Source organism: Sorex fumeus, unplaced genomic scaffold (genome assembly GCF_029834395.1).
Source record: "Sorex fumeus unplaced genomic scaffold, SorFum_2.1 ptg000009l, whole genome shotgun sequence".
Taxonomy (NCBI): domain Eukaryota; kingdom Metazoa; phylum Chordata; class Mammalia; order Eulipotyphla; family Soricidae; genus Sorex; species Sorex fumeus.
Window position 1 is genome coordinate 24,368,134 of NW_026606066.1, and position 18,108 is coordinate 24,386,241.

Genomic DNA, 18,108 nt, shown 5'->3' on the forward strand with positions numbered 1-18,108 from the left:
TCTTTCAGTACTGACAGCTCGTTTTGGATTGTCCAACTATAAGGAAGAGTCATTGATTTCTTCTTGTATTCTACCAGTTTTTGTCACATATTTGGACTCTCTTGTTAGATGCTTACATATTAAATTCTTTTTTTTTTTTTTTTTTGCTAAAGCTAATGATGCGATAGCACAGCGGGTAAGGCGTTTGCCTTGCACACGGCCAACCCGGTTGGCCCAGGTTGATTCCTCCGCCCGTCTTAGAGAACTGGGCAAGCTACCGAGAGTATTTCTCCTGTAGGGCAAAGCCTGACAAGCTACCTTGAAGTATTTGATATGCCAAACACAGTAACAAGTCTCACAGTGGACTGGGCCTGCTCCGAGCAAATCTATGAACAAGGGGAGGACAGTGCTACAGTGTTACGATGATGCTATGGTCTACTTGCAGCTCTGTCTGTGCTCAGAGGTCACTCCTGGCAAAATAGTTGAGGGAGCAGGGACCAAACAGTGCTGGGAATTAAATCTATGGTTCCTGCATTCAAGGCATGCACTCCAGCTCCTGGTTCCAGGACTTTTGAGGGGGGAGAGATGGGGGGTGCCAGGGAGGACACCAGTCCTGACAGTGCCCAGGGCTTATTCCTGGCTTGTCTGTGCTCAAGAATCGCTCCTGGATAGGCTCAAGGGATGATATGGGTTGCCTGGGAATAAATCTGGGTCAGTTGCATGCAAGGCAAGCACCTTAGCTGCTGATCCCCAGGATTTTTTTTAATAGGGAATTTGGGGAGCCCAGAGTCTCTCCTTGCAGTACAAGTCTGGTTCAGGTTTGGTACTCAGGCCAGTGGTGCTTGAGGGCACCAGGGTTTTACCCTAAAGTGCTCAGGGGCCACGGGGTGTCTGGTATTGAGCACTCATACATACAAGGCAAATGTGACTCATTTGAGCTGTCTCCCTGGTCCCCGGGGAGTCTTCTTGGAGAAATTGCTCCTTTTCCATTATATTCTTTATACATCAATTATAAGGAATAAGAAAAAAAAAGATAAGACTCAAATTCTTTAAGAAAGGCCTGTGTGGGGATATGGGTCAGTGGTAGAGAGTTGCCTTGCATTGAGTGAGAAGGTCTTGTGTTTGATTCCTTAAATACTCTTCAGGGAAAAGCAAAGTTCACTCTGAACAAGAACTAAGTGCTGAAAATAGGTAAAAGAATATACATGATAACCTTTCAGTACCTGCATTGCCAACTATAATGCCAAAAGGGAAGAGAGAAAGAGAAGAAAAGTGCCTGCCATTGAGGCAGGTTGGGGTGAGAGGTAGGAGGGAAACTAGGGACATGACACTGGTGGTGAGAAATGTACCCCGATGACAGGACAAGTGTTGAAACATTATACATCTGAAACCCAATAATAAGCAACTTGGGACAGTGTTGAAACATTATACAACTGAAACCTAATAATAAGCAACTTTGTGACTGCATCATATGGTGATTCTACTTTTAACAAATTTAAAAGATAAATTAAAATTTTTAAAAAGTAAAAGCAAAGTAACAAATTCTGTTTTGGTATTTCAAGTTTCAAAAATGAAAATCAGATCTGAGAAAATACTAGTTGTAATTGTTTCTTTTCTTTTTTCTCAGTGTTGCATCAGAGCCAAGAAAACTTTATGAAATGCCAAAATGTTCCAGTTCAGAAAAAATAGAGGATGCTTTATTATGGGAATGTCCAGTGGTAAGATTTGTTTTAGAGTATTTGTTTCTAAAGCATTTTTTTTAATCTATAAGAACTATTGTTCATATATTTATTAAGTAGTAGAACTTAAGTATCACAGTATTTCCTAGATCTTGAAAGGAATAAAGAACATATTTATTCAGGGCAATAGTTATGTTACATAGATCCCTAAAAATGCATTCTTTAGAGTTTTCTCTGTGAACTGTATTAGGAAAATAATAAGATTTTTTAAAAAAAAATTGGAAAAACTTTTCATCAGACTACCATTGACCCAACATATTTTTTCACAGGCAAAAAAGAAGAAGTACGGTTTTTAATACATATTAACATCTTTTAGTTCCTAAAGGAGAGTTGGGTTGTAGTCAATTTTAAGATACCTGCATTCAAAAGATTGCACAAGTTCTCTACAGTATTATCACAGAGTCTTTAAAATTAGTAATGCCTTTAATAATATTGCTCTCCATGGTAATTTGTAGGATAACATTGGTTTGTCATTTCTCCCTGGCTGCAGCTAGCTTAGGTTAATTGGGGTACACCATTCACAGTGCTCCCAAAGCACTCCCATTTCCTCAGTATTCATCTTTAACTTCTCAGTGCTCTGCTTTCTTTATGTGTTAATTGCTCATTTTCCCTAATTCACTCATTTTACCTGTGACTCGTAAAGTCAAATTCTTCAGAAATCTCTGATTTTGTATTTATAAGTGAAATATTGCTTTTCTCCTTCCCATATGTCCTTTTGAGTTTACTTCAGAGCAATGTCCTTTTTGTATAGACACAGAAAGAGAGTTAATGCTTAACTGTTAACTCTTGTAACTTGGGAGTTAATTGACTCTGAATAATGTTCACTCCTGGGCATTTGTTTTCTTGACTTAAGCCTCAGTTGCCCTTAGTTCCTATCACCCCAAAAGCAGGGTCCCGAGGAGGGACTGGATGGACCCAGGGCAAGCTGTAAGCTACCCTGGCATCGAAACAGGCCAGGCCAGCCACCATAATTAGCACTGCACTGCCTTCCCATTGTTTATCGATTTGCTCGAATGGGCACCAGAAATGTCTCATAACAAATTGTGAGACTTGTTGTTACTGTTTTTGGTATATCGAATATGTCACAGGGAACTTGCCAGGCCTTGCTGTGCAAGCGAGATACTCTCCCTAGCTTGCCGGGCTCTCCGAGAGGAGTGGAGGAATCGAACCCAGGTCGGCCATGTGCAAGGCAAATGCCTTACCCGCTGTGCTCTCGCTCCAGCCCAAGCGCCATAATACTTAACTATAAGGTAAGAGCACCATCATAGGCAAATTCTATCATGATCCAAAGAATAACAACTGGATTAGAACTCTGCTAGGGTTAGGAAAGACTAATCTGGCCTGAGCACTGTAGTCTGGAATCTATAGTGAGATGTCCCCAGGAGGGCCACCCTACCAGCTTAATATATCTCTTACGGGCTGGAGCGATAGCACAGCGGTAAGGCAGTTGCCTTACAAGCAGCCAACATGGCCGACCTGAGTTCGATTCCTCTGCCCCTCCCAAAGAGCCCAGCAAGCTACCAAGAGTATCTCGCCCGCACGGCAGAGCCTGGCAACCTACCCATGATGTATTCGATATGCCAAACACAGTAACAACAAGTCTCACGATGGAGACGTTACTGGGCCCGCTCGAGCAAATTGATGAACAGCAGGAGGACCGTGGACCGTGGAGCCATACAAAATGACTAGAAAGATAATTCAGAAGTAAGTAAATCTAAGGAAAGGAGAAACACACCTCTAGGTGGTATTTGGTCCTTGAGCAGACCTCCTGGTGGCAGGAGATCTTTGTCTTATCCTAGAAGAGCTTCCCTCGGAAGGAAGTGCTTTCATCTGTTGATTGTGTTACCTGACCTAGTGAAGTTGCTACCCCCAATGCTTAGAGGTTGGGCTCTAGACTGAGACTGTGAGACCAGCGTGCTGAGACTAGCATAGGTGACCAGGGAGACAGAAATGAGGGGCAGCGTGAGACTGAAATGGGGCGCTTAGTTAGACAGGCGTGTGGGGAGAATGGAATAGACAGCAGCTGATCACCAACCAGCCTGGCGGTCGTGTTCTCTCCGTGCGTCTGCTGGCCTGGGGTGGGGAAGTGGCTCATGGTCACCTAACACATGTGGTGGGAGAGAGAGCCCACGCCACCCTCACTCATTTATTTGGTGATTACACAGTAATTGTCAAAGCATTTTCCCAAATTCTTTTGATTGTAGAACTTCTTTTTTAGGGGGTTTCTTTTGTCTTCCCCCCTCCCTCTTAATTGCTGTTGTCGTTGTCACACAAAGTGTGTGCCAGAGCTCACACACACTCTCTTGCTGTGCTTGAGAGGATGGGGAGAGAGGTTTGTCACAGTCTTGGTTGTGGTACTCGCACAACTGGTGCTCACAGTTGGTTGCAGTGCACAAGAGGCACAAGCTTGTGGTGGTGCCTGGTATCAAAGTGTCAAAGGGATCCAACTTGAGGCCTCACACATGCACGGGCAAAACTGTGCCTCCAGGAGTGCCACATTCCTGGGCTGCCTCTTAAGAACTTTATTTTTTTTAATTGATTAACTGAACTCAAAATCCTGAGTTTGATTTCTGGACCCCAGAACCACAAGGAGTAACCTGGGTGGGGGCCCTAACACTGCCAGATGTGGTCCTCATATCTTATCTTTTAATCATTATTTTGGGGAGCACACGAAGAGTTTTATTTTTTCCTGAGGGGTAACCAGCAAGGTTCAAAGACTTGATTAATTTGTTGAAATCTATCCTAAGTATATTTTTAGAACATTAATTCTATGGGAAAATGATACTCAAAAATAAAGCTCTAAGGACTAAGAATGTGGCTCACATGGTAATAGAGAGATAATGCAGGAGTTAAGGAACCTGTTTTGCATGCAACAGTGACCTCCACAACCTTGGTTCATATACTCAGCACTGGTGTGGTCCAGAACCCTAAAATAAAATAAAATAAAATAAAATATTAAAAAGGTAAATTAAAATTACAAAAGTGTTCATAAATTTTTAGGTATATATTCATTTAAGTACCTGGATGGAATATATAATATAATTTGTTTTAAAAATAAATTGCTTTGCTTATTATTTAAATGGTAAAAAGTTACATACAAAATAGTTATTCTTTAAATATATTATTAAATATTTTAAAATAAAACTTATCTTTACCTTAGAGTTTTCTAAAGCTGTTTATCTCTTTTCCAGATTGTCCGAGAGCTTTACATTGTTTTCCCAAAATTTGTTATTTAAAACAAAAAATATTTGTTGTGCCCTTAACATCTATCAGCTATTTTCTTTGGTTAGAGGGAGGAGGATAACAGATTTCTTAACTAAGGAAAGTTTTGAAGATACCAAAAACTTAGAGAAATTCTACATAAGTAATGTTTCTAATAATCTTAATTCCTATTCTCATTCTCTTTAAATGTTTTGTTCTTGAAGTAAACCAAGGTTTTTTTAATAAGAAAAACTAAGAAGTGTATTAACATACTGATGTGAAATTTCATTCATATTAGTACCCTTCTTTTCTTAGATTATATGTGAAGTACAATATTCAGATTAGGAAAATAGCTCAAACCTCTAATATGCTAATTTTCTAATAGGCAAGATATAAGTAGTTCCTTTTTTTGAACTTCAAATTTTTTTGAAATTTATACTTTATATGGCCTTCATTTGCATCTCTGCCTGTGAATTTAGTATACAACTTCCACAGGTTTTTAAAAACACACATACACAAAAAACACAAAACAACTTCTATCTCCCCCACAGATGTTTTTTCTTTCCCTAACATTTGAAAGTTGAGATAACCCTTTTGGTGTATACATAAAATAGGTATTCCTTCATTCTTTTCTCTTGATCAACAGCCCGAGAAAAAATACTATAGCAATTTCACCTTCTCTATTAATTTTCCTCTTAGAACTTCCTTTTTTCCTCACAAATCAAAGTAGAACACTTAGTTTCTCATTCTCTTCCTGCCTAAGAGTCCCACCTTGTGGCAACTTCTTAATAGTTGGTGTACAGAAGCTAATCTATTTTCTCCCTTAGGGAAAAAAATTTATCAGTGACTGGTACCATCTTCTATTGATGTTTTGTTTCTGGATTTTGGCGTTTCACTGGAGGTTGGAAAAGAACCACGGTGAATAGTAGGATTCATTTGCACTTTTGCCGTTTTGACTTCTCTCGAAAGGAAAACAAATCATAAGGAAATGTCTGTTCCACCTCATGACTCTGAATTACTAAGCTATTATGCCTGGTTTGAGAACTGTTAGTTGTTATCCCAGCAGTATCATTAGTATTAAATTGCTTTTGTTATGATTATTTGCTAAAAATTTATTGAAATCTTATTGGTAAATGATTCAAGTAGTATTTAAATGATTTATATAGCTAGATTCAATACATTTATGATGAAAATAATTGCCTACACTTTTCTAAATCTTGTTCTTATTTCTTTATTTGCACATTTCATTTCTTCTTTGCTTGATTTATTTGATTATGTTATTCATGTTTGCTTCCTTTGGACATTGATTTATGGAAAAGCAGTTTAATTTTCACATGTCAATTTTTTAGGGGGATATGCTGCCTAATCCATCAGATTATAAATCCTCACTCATAGCACTGACTGCCCACAATTGGCTGCTTCGTATATCAACAACCACTGGAAAAGTCCTTGAAAAAATATATCTTGCTTCATATTGCAAATTCAGGTATTAACTGTGATTTTATTATTCAAGATTTTGTTAAAGAAATCAAGCTGTTTTTTAAAGCTTCCCAATATATTCCTGAATCTCAATTTATAAAACTATTTTTGTTTTCTCCCCTCAGGATTATATTTGAAAATAGAGACCTTTTATAATGTTCCTTATATCCCTCATAAGTAACATATGGTAGGTAGTAAATAAACTTAAAAATAATTTTCAATGTTTCCCTTCTACCAATATTTTATATGTAGGAGATACATAAGGGTAGATTTTCCTGCAGACTAATATATTTCAGTTAGATAATCTATCTCATACAAGCTAAGAATTGTTATTTTTACTGTTAATTTTATAAATTAGAAATAGAATTTTCGAGTCAGTATGTACATACAAAATATGAAAATCACATTTAAAATACTTTGTATAACTTCCATGGAGAGCAGGAATAGTTGTTGGGCATTTTAAGCTTTAAATACATTAGTTGAAATAATTTTTAATCATCAAAATCCTAGAATGTGGGGCTAGAGTAATGGTACAGTGGGTAGGGCACTAGCCTTGCACACAGCCAACCTGAATTTGATCCCTAACAGCCCATAGCCCACTAGGCTTGATCCCAGAGCACAGAGTCAAAGGTAAACCCTGAGCACTGCCAGCTATGGCCCAAAAACAAAAATATTAAAATTACAAAAGTGTTCATTAATTTTTAGGTATATGTTCATTTAAGTACCTGGATGGAATACATAATATAATTTGCTTTAAAAATAAATTGCTTTGCTTATTATTTAAATGGTAAAAAGTTACATACAAAATAGTTATTCTTTTAATTTTAAATTTTAAAAAATGACCCTAATGAATAAACTTCTTTTTATTCTTTGAAAAGGTACTTGAGCTGGGATACTCCTCAAGAAGTTGTTGCAGTCAAATCAGCGCAGAACAAAAACTCAACTCTGGCCCGACAGGTGATGCCTTTAAACATCAGTAGTATGTGTCAGGGAGATAGTTCAAAGGACTGAAATGCATGTTTTGCATGTAGGAGCCCCAGAGTTGATCCCGAACATCATGAGCATTGCTTCAGTAGTTATTCTCATGAGCATTGTTTCAGGAGTTATTCTCAAGCATCATCAGGTGTGACCCAGAATTTTAAAAATTTGTCTTTATAGGAATTTGTTAACATGTCATGAAATAGCTTATAGGCATTTCTTTTCTGAAACATGCTATAAAGATTGTTTACCACAAATTTAAGAAAATCTTAAGTCACTCTAGGTTAGTAAAATAAACGATTATTTAAAATTCCAAAAATAAAAGAAATGGAAAGGTCATCCTTTACTTGTTCTTCATAGTAAGAAGGCTATCATTTTCAAGCAGAAAAATCACCTCCCAAATTTTGTGTACATGTTTTTTTCTCATTTTGTCTATATAGCACTACTTCCAAATGATAAGACCTTGATAACTCTGTGTTCTTTTGTTTGGTAGTTTAGTTTTAGCATTCCAAATTGAAATTAAATTCTGATAGGATATAGTAAACTTTAGTATTAATTAAATTCTGATAGGATATAGTAAACTTTAGTATATATATTTTCCTGCATTATATATAAACTGTATAGTACATAAATTACTTTTGTTGCTAAAATGTTTACATATAAAGATTTTTACAAATATGTATATGTCTGTCTGTTTTTTGTTTATGGTATTTTGAGGTTTTAAGTTTTGGGGCCATACCCAGTGATGCTCAGGGCTGGCAGTGCTCAGGGGACCATATGGATGCCAGAGATTGAACCTGTAAGGCAAACACCCTACCTGCTGTACTATCACTCTGACCCCTGGCTTTATTTATTTTTGGATTTTGGGTTCTGCCCAGTAATACTCAGGGCTTTCTCCTGACTCTCTGTTTAGGGATCACTCCTAGCAGAGCTTGGGGAACTCTGTGTGGTCCTAGGGATCAAGCCCAGGTCATCTGTGTCACCTTACCCTCTGTACTATAAGATTATTTATTGGTTTAGGAAACTAAAGAATGATTATTGGTTTAGGAAACATGTGTATATTTTTTTAAATATGGGCATTGTACCCTGTGGTTCACAAGAGCCTTCAGGACCCTGTAGAATCAGGAATCAAACTCTGCTTTGCACATGCTAGATGTATTTTCTACCATTTGAGCTATCTCCCCATCCCCGGGCATATTTTGACTATGTATGCCCTGTGTAACTAAGAATGATTATTGGTTTAGGAAACATGTGTATATTTTTTTAAATATGGGCATTGTACCCTGTGGTTCACAAGAGCCTTCAGGACCCTGTAGAATCAGGAATCAAACTCTGCTTTGCACATGCTAGATGTATTTTCTACCATTTGAGCTATCTCCCCATCCCCGGGCATATTTTGACTATGTATGCCCTGTGTAACTTTGTGGAGTCAGTGGATGGTTTTTTTTCAGGGCCAGTACCTGTGGTGCTGGGGGGCTTGAGCAATAGCACAGTAGTAGGGCATTTGCCTTACAAGCGGCCAGCGTGGCCGACCGAGTTCGATTCCTCCGCCCCTCTCGGAGAGCCCGGCAAGCTACCGAGAGTATCTCACCCGCACGGCAGAGCCTGGCAAGCTACCCACGACGTATTCAAGATGCCAAAATACAGTAACAACAAGTCTCACGATGGAGACGGTACTGGGCCCACTCGAGCAAATCGATGAACAACGGGAGGACCGTGACCGTGACCTGTGGTGCTGGCATTCAGACCCAGGGCTCCTGCTTGTCAAATGTGCTCTCTATCCTTCTGAGCTGTCTCCCAACCCATGAATAGGTGTTTTCATGAAATGAAACATTTTACATAGGATAATTACAGTTTGCTGGGAACTTTACTAGATCATGACTTCTTATTTCATTCTATATTTACATTTCCTGGAAACATATGTATAACTGCATGCCAGAATAAATGGATATTTTCAACTCATGAAAACTGAATGTTTCTGAAATACTCATGAGAGCGGACTCTAATTTTTGTTTTTCCCTTCAGGCAGGAATTCAGCAGCCGGTTTTGCTGTACCTTGCAGTGTTTCGTGTTCTTCCTTTTTCACTCATAGGGATTCTGGAGATCAACAAAAAAGTAAGAACTCATTTCAGATTCAATTGCAATATTAATTTTTTACAGTAAGTTATGATGTCATCATTTAATTATATTCTTATTAGACATCTTGATTAGAAGTGTTCCCTTGACCGAAAAACTTGCTGACCTAGTTTATTTTATATCAAAATACACGCGAACATTTGATGTGAGGAGAGAGCTTAATATCCCTTCATCTTTTTGCATGTTTTTATGACTCTCACTTGGTTAGTGTTGAATACTGCGATCATTAACAAGCCTCTATAAAGTTACATTTTTTCAGGTCCAGAGCTTATTAAAATTATTATTAAAAAAAGGTAAAAGACTGAAACAAAATGCCTCATTTTAGATGCAAAGTATAGATCTAAAACTTGCTTTAGTATATATACATACATATATACCTCAAATTAGTATATAAATTTTCCAATTGTTGCAGTTTTGGATAGTATTGTTTGTTGCCTTCTTGACTTGTGGAGTTGTTACATAAAGGGAAAGAAAAGAGATTTCTATTTGAATGAAAGAATAGTCTCTTTCTTTTAAAAATGTATTTGTTCTACTTAAATGGTTCATTCTTTGGCAATTCTACTAGTCCTTAAGTGTCTGATATATTACAGAGGACAGCTCTTAACAATTCAATAATATTCATTAGCAAAATATTTAATTTTTTTAGTTTTACAATTTTAATGGGGCTAGAGTGATAGCACAGCGGATAGGGCGTTTGCCTTGCACGTAGCCGACCCAGGTTCTATTCCTCCACCCCTCTTGGAGAGCCGGCAAGCTACTGAGAGTATCCCGCCCTCACGGCAGAGCCTGGCAAGCTACCTGTGACGTATTTGATATGCCAAAAACAGTAACAAGTCTCACAATGGAGATGTTACTGGTGCCCGCTCGAGAAAATCGATGAACAGCGGGAGGACAGAACAGTGCTACAATTTTAATATGATAAATTGAATAAGGACTAAAGAATAATATTAAGTATTTAGTAATTATTTTGTGCTAGGTCATGATAGGATCCAATAAAATTTGAATATTTTGCGACATTGTAATATTAAATATTTAAACAGTCAAGCAAAATTCTGAAGGTATAGTCAATGGAAGAGATGGAATTTAAACATAGATTTGACACCAAAGTACAAACTAAAATTTAAAATAGTTGCAACTTTACCATAGCAACTCATTATTTGAATCTGTTTTGTTTCTGAATAAGGTCTGTGACTGAAGATAAGTGAATAAATAATTATGCACTAATCAGATCAGAACAAACTAAATTCTTCTAAGAGAAAACAAAAAGCACAATTCATGAATTTAACTCAGGAATTCTTTTTGCTTGTAGATTGAGTAATTGTGAGTGCTTGTTGCAGTCTACAGTAGGACTCCACACTTAGCAAAGTGTGCTTCTCCTTACTCTTTTTGGAGAATAAGACATCCCCAACAGTGCTTAGGGGGCCCGCGATCACTCCCACTGAGCCCGAAGACCCAATGCTTGGGCATTGTGTTATGGACCTGCTCCGGCCCAGCAGTGCTGGAGGCCACCACGGCCACTCCTGACATGCTGGTAGGGAGACATGTGGTGCCAAGGATTGAGATTAGGGTCTAGAGCATGAAAGAATTTGCTCCAGCTCTTTGAGCTCTGTAACTCAGCCTCTCTTTACTCTCAGATGTCCTGGCTGGATAGTCACTTGAGGGATTTGGCTTTGATTGCAGTTACTTGAAATATATCTTTCACATGTCATGCATAAGAGTTTTATATTCTGGCACCAGGCTATGAAAATACCTTTCACTATGTATGAAATTATTAATCTACACTACACTGTGTCTTGACTGAAAATAGAAATTTTTTTTTTCTTTTTGGGTCACACCCGGCAATGCTCAGGGGTTTGCCTGGCTCTGCACTCAGGAATCACTCCTGGCGATGCTCAGGGGACCACATGGGATGCTGGGATTCGAACCCGGGTCAGCCGCATGCAAGGCAAATGCCCTACCCACTGTGCTATCGCTCCAGCCCCGAAAATAGAAACTTTTTCACTTAATTTCTTGTTGATTTTTCCTTGTTAGAGTTTTTGTCTGTGTTGACTGTAGTTAAATATTTAGACGCAGAACCAACAAGTCAGAGTGCTATGGAGAATCATGATAGGATCCAATATGTCGGATAGCAATAGAAGGGAACAGTGAATCAGTCTCATTCAGGCTTATTTAGGCTCAAGAACTTCATAAGAATTTTGTCTTTAATTCGGGGGGGGTTATATAACTAAAGAAAATTAATATAGTATTAGAGATTTAAATAAGAAGGTAATGATGAAATTCCAGGATTGGCTGTTTCTCATTCGAATTGCTTTATTAGACCCAATCCTTCCCACTTCTAATTAGCACTGTAGCACTGTCCTCTCATTGTTCATCTATTTGCTCCAGTGGGTACCAGTAACATCTCCATTGTGAGACTTGTTACTATTTTTGGCATATCGAATATGCCATGGGGAGCTTGCCAGGCTCTGCCGTGCCCACTTCTAATTAGAAAAAAAAATATATATATATATAAAATAATATTGTGCCATAAATAATTGGGCATTGGAAGGATCAGTTGATCACTTGACATCCCATTACTCATCAATTTGCTCTAACGGGTGCCAGTAACATCTCCATTCATCCCTCTCGCGTGCTAGTGTAGCCCAGTGGCGTCTGCTTGTTCTAGGAACATGAAGAGCCTCAAACCGATCGTTCAGGGTCTTGATGAAAAAGTCTGACCATCTCGTAGGTGGGCGGCCATGCGATGTTTTGACATCCCGTGGAATCCAGTCGGTAACGGCTCTAGTCCAGCGGAAGGATATGCATAGTAAAATAAATGTTCACTTAGAAGTAAATGGCTTCAGTTGATGCCTATGTCTTTGAGGAATCAAGGTTGTTATTAAAATGTATTGATAATACTATGAAGTAAATGGATGGAGCAGATAATTCCTGCTGCATTATTTTGCAGGGCATGTGCTACAATCCCATTGGTGCTGTACTCTGAAGGTCTACTGGCTTAGCTCTCACCCCTAATAGCACTTCAGCTTCAAATTTCTAGATTATAATACTATGTAGCAGGGTGGCTGGGATAGTGAGGAAATACATGAACAGCTGTGAGCACTCGGAGGATTGACCCTCAGATCCTTACTTCAGTGACATCTACCTTTTCCCTCAGATTTTTGGGAATGTGACAGATGCTTCCTTGTCTCATGGAATACTGATCGTGATGTACAGCTCGGGACTGGTCAGACTCTATAGCTTCCAAGTCATCATGGAACAGGTAAAAAGAAAAAAATGGATCTTTCTCTCGATTTCAATTGACAGTTGAACAGAGTTATGTTTTTTAATGAAATTATTTCTCAATAAGGAGTTTGTGTCGATTTCAACTCTGTAAAACTGTACAAATGCAGAAAGACTGTCACCTTTAATAGGTGGAAAGATAAGCAGAGAGGCCTTTGAATAAAGATATTGTCTCTGTCATATACATGTGAATTTGATTTTTTTTATCTCCCAATAGCAAATAAGTAGGTGCTAAAGCCACCATTTTTGTTCTGTTTTGTTTTGTTTTTAGTTCATGCAACAGAAACTTGACTTAGGGTGTGCATGCGGATGGGGTGGGACTACTGGAACTGTAGGAGAGGCTCCTTTTGGCATTCCTTGTAATATTAAAATCACAGGTATGGTTCCTATATAGTATTTTTTTTTCACCTTAAATAATTGATTATGCAGTTTTTCATTGTAATTGCCAGAATGTTTTTTTTCGAATTTAAAAATGCAATTCATTTTCAATCCTATATAGTATATTCCTTGCTATTGAATAGCTAGAAAAAAATCCATCAGTAATTCATTGAATAACTAGGCATGCTGGAACTGCTGCTTAGCTAGAGATCAGTGATCTTTGACAAATCACTTTAGCTCTCTCATCTTGATTTCCTTCTTTGTAGAATGATGAATTACAGCAAATAATTTTATCTTAGTTCTCTTTTAACTTTAGTAATTTATAATTTGGTGAAATACATCCACCTTCATGAAAGGTGATTTGAGGGCTGGGAATTCAGCTTAGTAGTAAAACACGTGTTTGGTGGGTAGGTGGGTGGTTTGTTCTCCCCCACCCCTCCCCTCTCCCCAGAGATGGAGGCAAGGCACACTCAGTGGTGCTCATTGTTTACTCTGCACTCAGGGACCATTCCTGACTGACTTGGAGGACCATATGGAATACCAGGGATCGAACCCAGGTCAGCCATCATCCATATACAAGCAAGCCCCCTACCTACTGTACTCTATCCCTATCCTACCCTAAAACACATTTCTTTGCGTATGAGGCCCTGAGTTTAAGCTCCAGAAGTCCCCTCAAAAGAAAAAAATTATATATTGTCATCTGAACATAGATAGTTCTTATACAGAGAGAACTTGCCACTATACTTAAAGATTGACAAAACACATAAAAAAACTTATACATAATTCTGTATACATATAATAGAAGTGTTCTGTGCATAAGACTTAGGTTTGATCTCCACCATTGCCAAAGAACAACATTTGTTTATCAAATTCAGTTTACTAACGAATCAATTACTACTCAAATTCAACAGTGTGTATTAAAAGAAAACAATTCAAAACAGAAAACAGCAATTAAAAAGAAACGGACCAGAGAGATAGTACAGCAAGTAAGGCACTTGCCTTGCACGTGACCAACCTGGGTTTGATTCTTGGTACATCCCAAGATTCTTGGCACATCTGAGCACTACCAGGACTGATTCCTGAGAGCAGAGCCAGGAGTAGTGATGCAGAGCATCATCAGATGTGACCCAAAAACCAAAAATGAAAAAAATCAATAAGACAAAATTAGAGTTCAGGAATGCAAGGATATTTTAATGTTTGCAAGCATATTTTTAAAACTACATGAATAAAATTTTATGGGAAATATATTTTATTATCCTATATCTGTTTTTTTTATTCTCACTTCACTGAGATTAATTCCTAATAATCCTTGCAGACATGTCCTTTGCTTTTTAAACAATAAACTGTTTTCTATTGAAACTTCAAAGTTTTTTCTCATATAGGTAGAATAAAATGAGACTTTTCTGTTGTTATTATTTAATTTTCTATCAACAGATTGAGAAATATAAATATATTTTAATTATTTTAAGAAATCTTCTCGGGGCTGGAGCAATAGCACAGCGGGTAGGGCGTTTGCCTTGCACCCAGCCGACCTGGGTTTGATTCTTGGCATCTCATATGGTTCCCTGAGCACCGCCAGGAGTAATTCCTGAGTGCATGAGCCAGGAGTAACCCCTGTGGATCTCCAGGTTTGACCCAAAAAGAAAAAAAAAAAATCTTCTGCAACCTGGGAGATAGCCCAGGGATTAAAGCACATGCTGTGCAAGTAAGAGCCTGGGGTTCAATCCCTTAGTACTCTGTGTTCTCCCAAGTACTGCCAGAACTGACCATAAACACCAAGTCAAGAGTAGCTCCCCAAGCCAAGTCCCACCACGTGTGGCCCAAAACAAACAAAAAAGTAAACATTGAAACCTTTGAAAAGTTTAAATTCACTTAGTTTTGTTAATTTATATTCAAATATAAATTTTAATTTCAAAATTTTTAATTCAGATTCCACTTGAGCAATTCCACTTCTATCAATTTATCCCAGATTTTTATTCCCCGGTGTACAAAGTAATGGTCCAGTTAGAATATTGTTTTCAGAAAAAGACTGGACAAGCAATTTGTACAGTGATAAGTAAAATACTGATATATTTCATTGATTACCATAAATTTAGTTATTCAAAAGAAAGACACTGTCTGGTTGATATATATATAAACTAGATGCATACATAAGGTAAAGGCCCTCCCATTTTTCGTCAATTTTGCTCGAGCGGGCCTAGTAACGTCTCCATTGGAGACTGTTGTTACTGTGTTTGGCATATCGAATACTCTCGGTAGCTTGCCGGGCTCTCCGAGAGGGGCGGAGGAATCGAACTCGGGTTGGCCATGCTGGCTGCTTGTAAGGCGAACGCCCTACCGCTGTGCTATCGCTCCAGCCATTCATATATATATTATATATATATCTATGAAGACAACTACCACTGAACTTTATTTCTGGCCCTTCTGATGCTTTTTTTTTCTATGTGGTATTTGGGTATTATATTTTGCCAAATAATAGTTTTATTTGTATGTATATGCATGCAGGGTTCCTTACACATTACACAAACTTTATTTTTATTCTGCTTTATAGGTGAACTATTAAGTTTTAACCAATTTACGTTGGACATTAAAGTTGTTTTTAGTGTATGTGCTGCCGAAGTGAGCACCATTAAAGTTGTTTTTAATTTTCTGTGGTTATAATAGCATAAAAATGGTTCTGTAACCATTCATAAACTTTTTCTTACTAAGTAATGTCATAGTACATTGCAAATGGAAGTCTCAAAATTTTGTCATTCCTTTTACCTTTTTTAATAACTGGACTTTTCCTGTAAAAACATTCATTAGGTCATTTTTCATTTTATCATTTGTGTGAAAAGATTGAAGACATAATTATTATTTTCATACTACACATTGTGTAAGACCTTGTTGGTCTCAAGGAAACTATGATCTTCATATTCCAGGTTTACACAGCTGTCGCTTAGTGCCCAGGAAGATCTGCCTCCCTCCAATCACATATTTAAAGTAACTGGAAGCAGGCAGAGGCTTTGTGGATTTAAAAGCATAGTTCTAGTCTTTAACAAAGAGTATCTAATAGAATGTTTTAGGCATTCGAAACAGCAATCATTAGAAAATAATTCAGAGCTGGAGTGATAGTACAGTGGGTAGGGCGTTTGTTTGCGCATGGCTGACCTTGGTTCAATCCCCGCCATCCCATATAATACCCCAAACACTGCCAGGAGTAATTCCTAAGTGCAGAGCCAGGAGTAACCCCTGAGCATCACTGTGTGACCCAAAAAGAAAAGAAAAAAAAAGGAAAATAATTCACCTGAAGCCGACCTCACGGGCTGGAGCGATAGCACAGCGGGTAGGGCGTTTGCCTTGCACGCAGCCAGCATGGCCGACCCGAGTTCGATTCCTCCACCCCTCTCTCAGAGCCCGACAAGCTACCGAGAGTATCTCGCCCGCACAGCAAAGCCTGGCAAGCTACCCGTGACGTGTTAGATATGCCAAACACAGTAACAAGTCTCACGATGGAGATGTTACTGGGCCCGCTCGAGCAAATCGAACAATAGGAGGACCGTGAGGTGACCACCCTCACACCAATTAAAATTGAATGCACTATTTTGCATTGTTGTTTTTCTCTTTTGAATTTCTATTTCATGTTCTCTATAGTATATCTTCTTGAAATTACTAATTCCATATTCAAACTCTAATTTATTTTCTGATAATAATTTCCTCTTCATCTACCAGCAATCTGTAGCCACCATATCACATATGCTGTTTGTATTGCTTCATAATTTACCTAGTGATGTTCTCGCCTACTTTTCTATGGGACGGTTTATATGTTTACTCCTTAAACTATACCTCTTTCATTATTAAGGCTATTAGGAGCCAGGGAGAGGCAGCTCAAAAGAAGCCCTGAGTTCAGTTCCTGACATCTTACATAACCTGCCCCCTCAACACACACAAACATCCCTCAGTAGTTCTTTTGGCAGCTATGTACGTAAAGTTCTATTGGGCTGGACCCTATAAAATAAAGAGCATTACCTTTTTCTTAATTAAAAAATGTATTTTGTATAAATTTGATAAGTTTATACCTATCCTTTCTCAAAGCTGTCAGTTTTTGAACATACTTTTCATTAGTCTTTTTCTGTACGTAGCTCCAAAAAGTAAGTTGTCCTTATGAAGAGGACTAGTAAAACACACACTTCCAAATATAGTATACGATGCGCAAGTGACTGAGCTCCCTTAAATAAGCCACTTTACATGTAGTGGTAACCTTAAAACCCACCAATTAGACTCTCAAATTTGGGGGCAGGGCGGTGCACAAACAAATGGGTCATATATTGGTCACTGTCCAGAGAGGTAAGGTAGTATGCCCCAAGGGCTTCCCAAAAGCAATTCTCGTCTTCTAAAACTGCAGTGCCTCCTACTGAGGCATCTCTCTGAGAATAAATCTGTCATGCGCCATCAGAAATTAGTATCAAAGAAGACTGAGAATCAGTACAATCAGATAGATTGGTTGATTGGTTGGTTCTCGGGGTTTGAGTTTTAAGGCCGAACACAGCTGTACTCCATGTTCAGAACTTAACTCCTGAAATCATTTATTATTATTCATTACTCTGGGATCATTCCGGGTGGTGCTCAGAGGACCATATGCAGTGCCAGCAATCAGAACCGGGTTGGCTGCATGTAAGACTAACTCTTTGAACCCTTGGTTTATTTCTCCTTACCCCAAATAAATATTTTTATTGTGTCAATCTCCAAAAGGCCACAAGTAACAGATATATCTAAGTTACCTTAAAATTTACTTGTTTTCACAATAAAACTAATACAAGTAGCTATCTTCAAAGGCAGGACTTATCCTGAGTGGATACATTCATGTGATTAGTATCACTTCTACCCTGGAAATCATAGGCAAGGCTGCCCTGTAAAGTTTGCTGACCTAAACTATGAACAATCTCTTTCTCACAATTGA

The 18,108-nt window shown here is 38.2% G+C and overlaps 1 protein-coding gene across 2 annotated transcripts in view; it reads left to right on the forward strand.

Moving 5' to 3' along the window:
- Positions 1-18,108, forward strand: part of DCAF17 (DDB1 and CUL4 associated factor 17) — a 33,020-nt gene that overhangs the window by 4,278 nt on the left and 10,634 nt on the right. For both annotated transcript variants that reach the window (XM_056110325.1, XM_056110326.1), the window contains exons 3-8: positions 1,607-1,697; positions 6,269-6,405; positions 7,277-7,355; positions 9,402-9,491; positions 12,667-12,771; positions 13,063-13,168. In XM_056110325.1, coding sequence (XP_055966300.1) covers positions 1,607-1,697; positions 6,269-6,405; positions 7,277-7,355; positions 9,402-9,491; positions 12,667-12,771; positions 13,063-13,168 — 608 coding nt within the window. The remainder of the gene's footprint in view (positions 1-1,606; positions 1,698-6,268; positions 6,406-7,276; positions 7,356-9,401; positions 9,492-12,666; positions 12,772-13,062; positions 13,169-18,108) is intronic.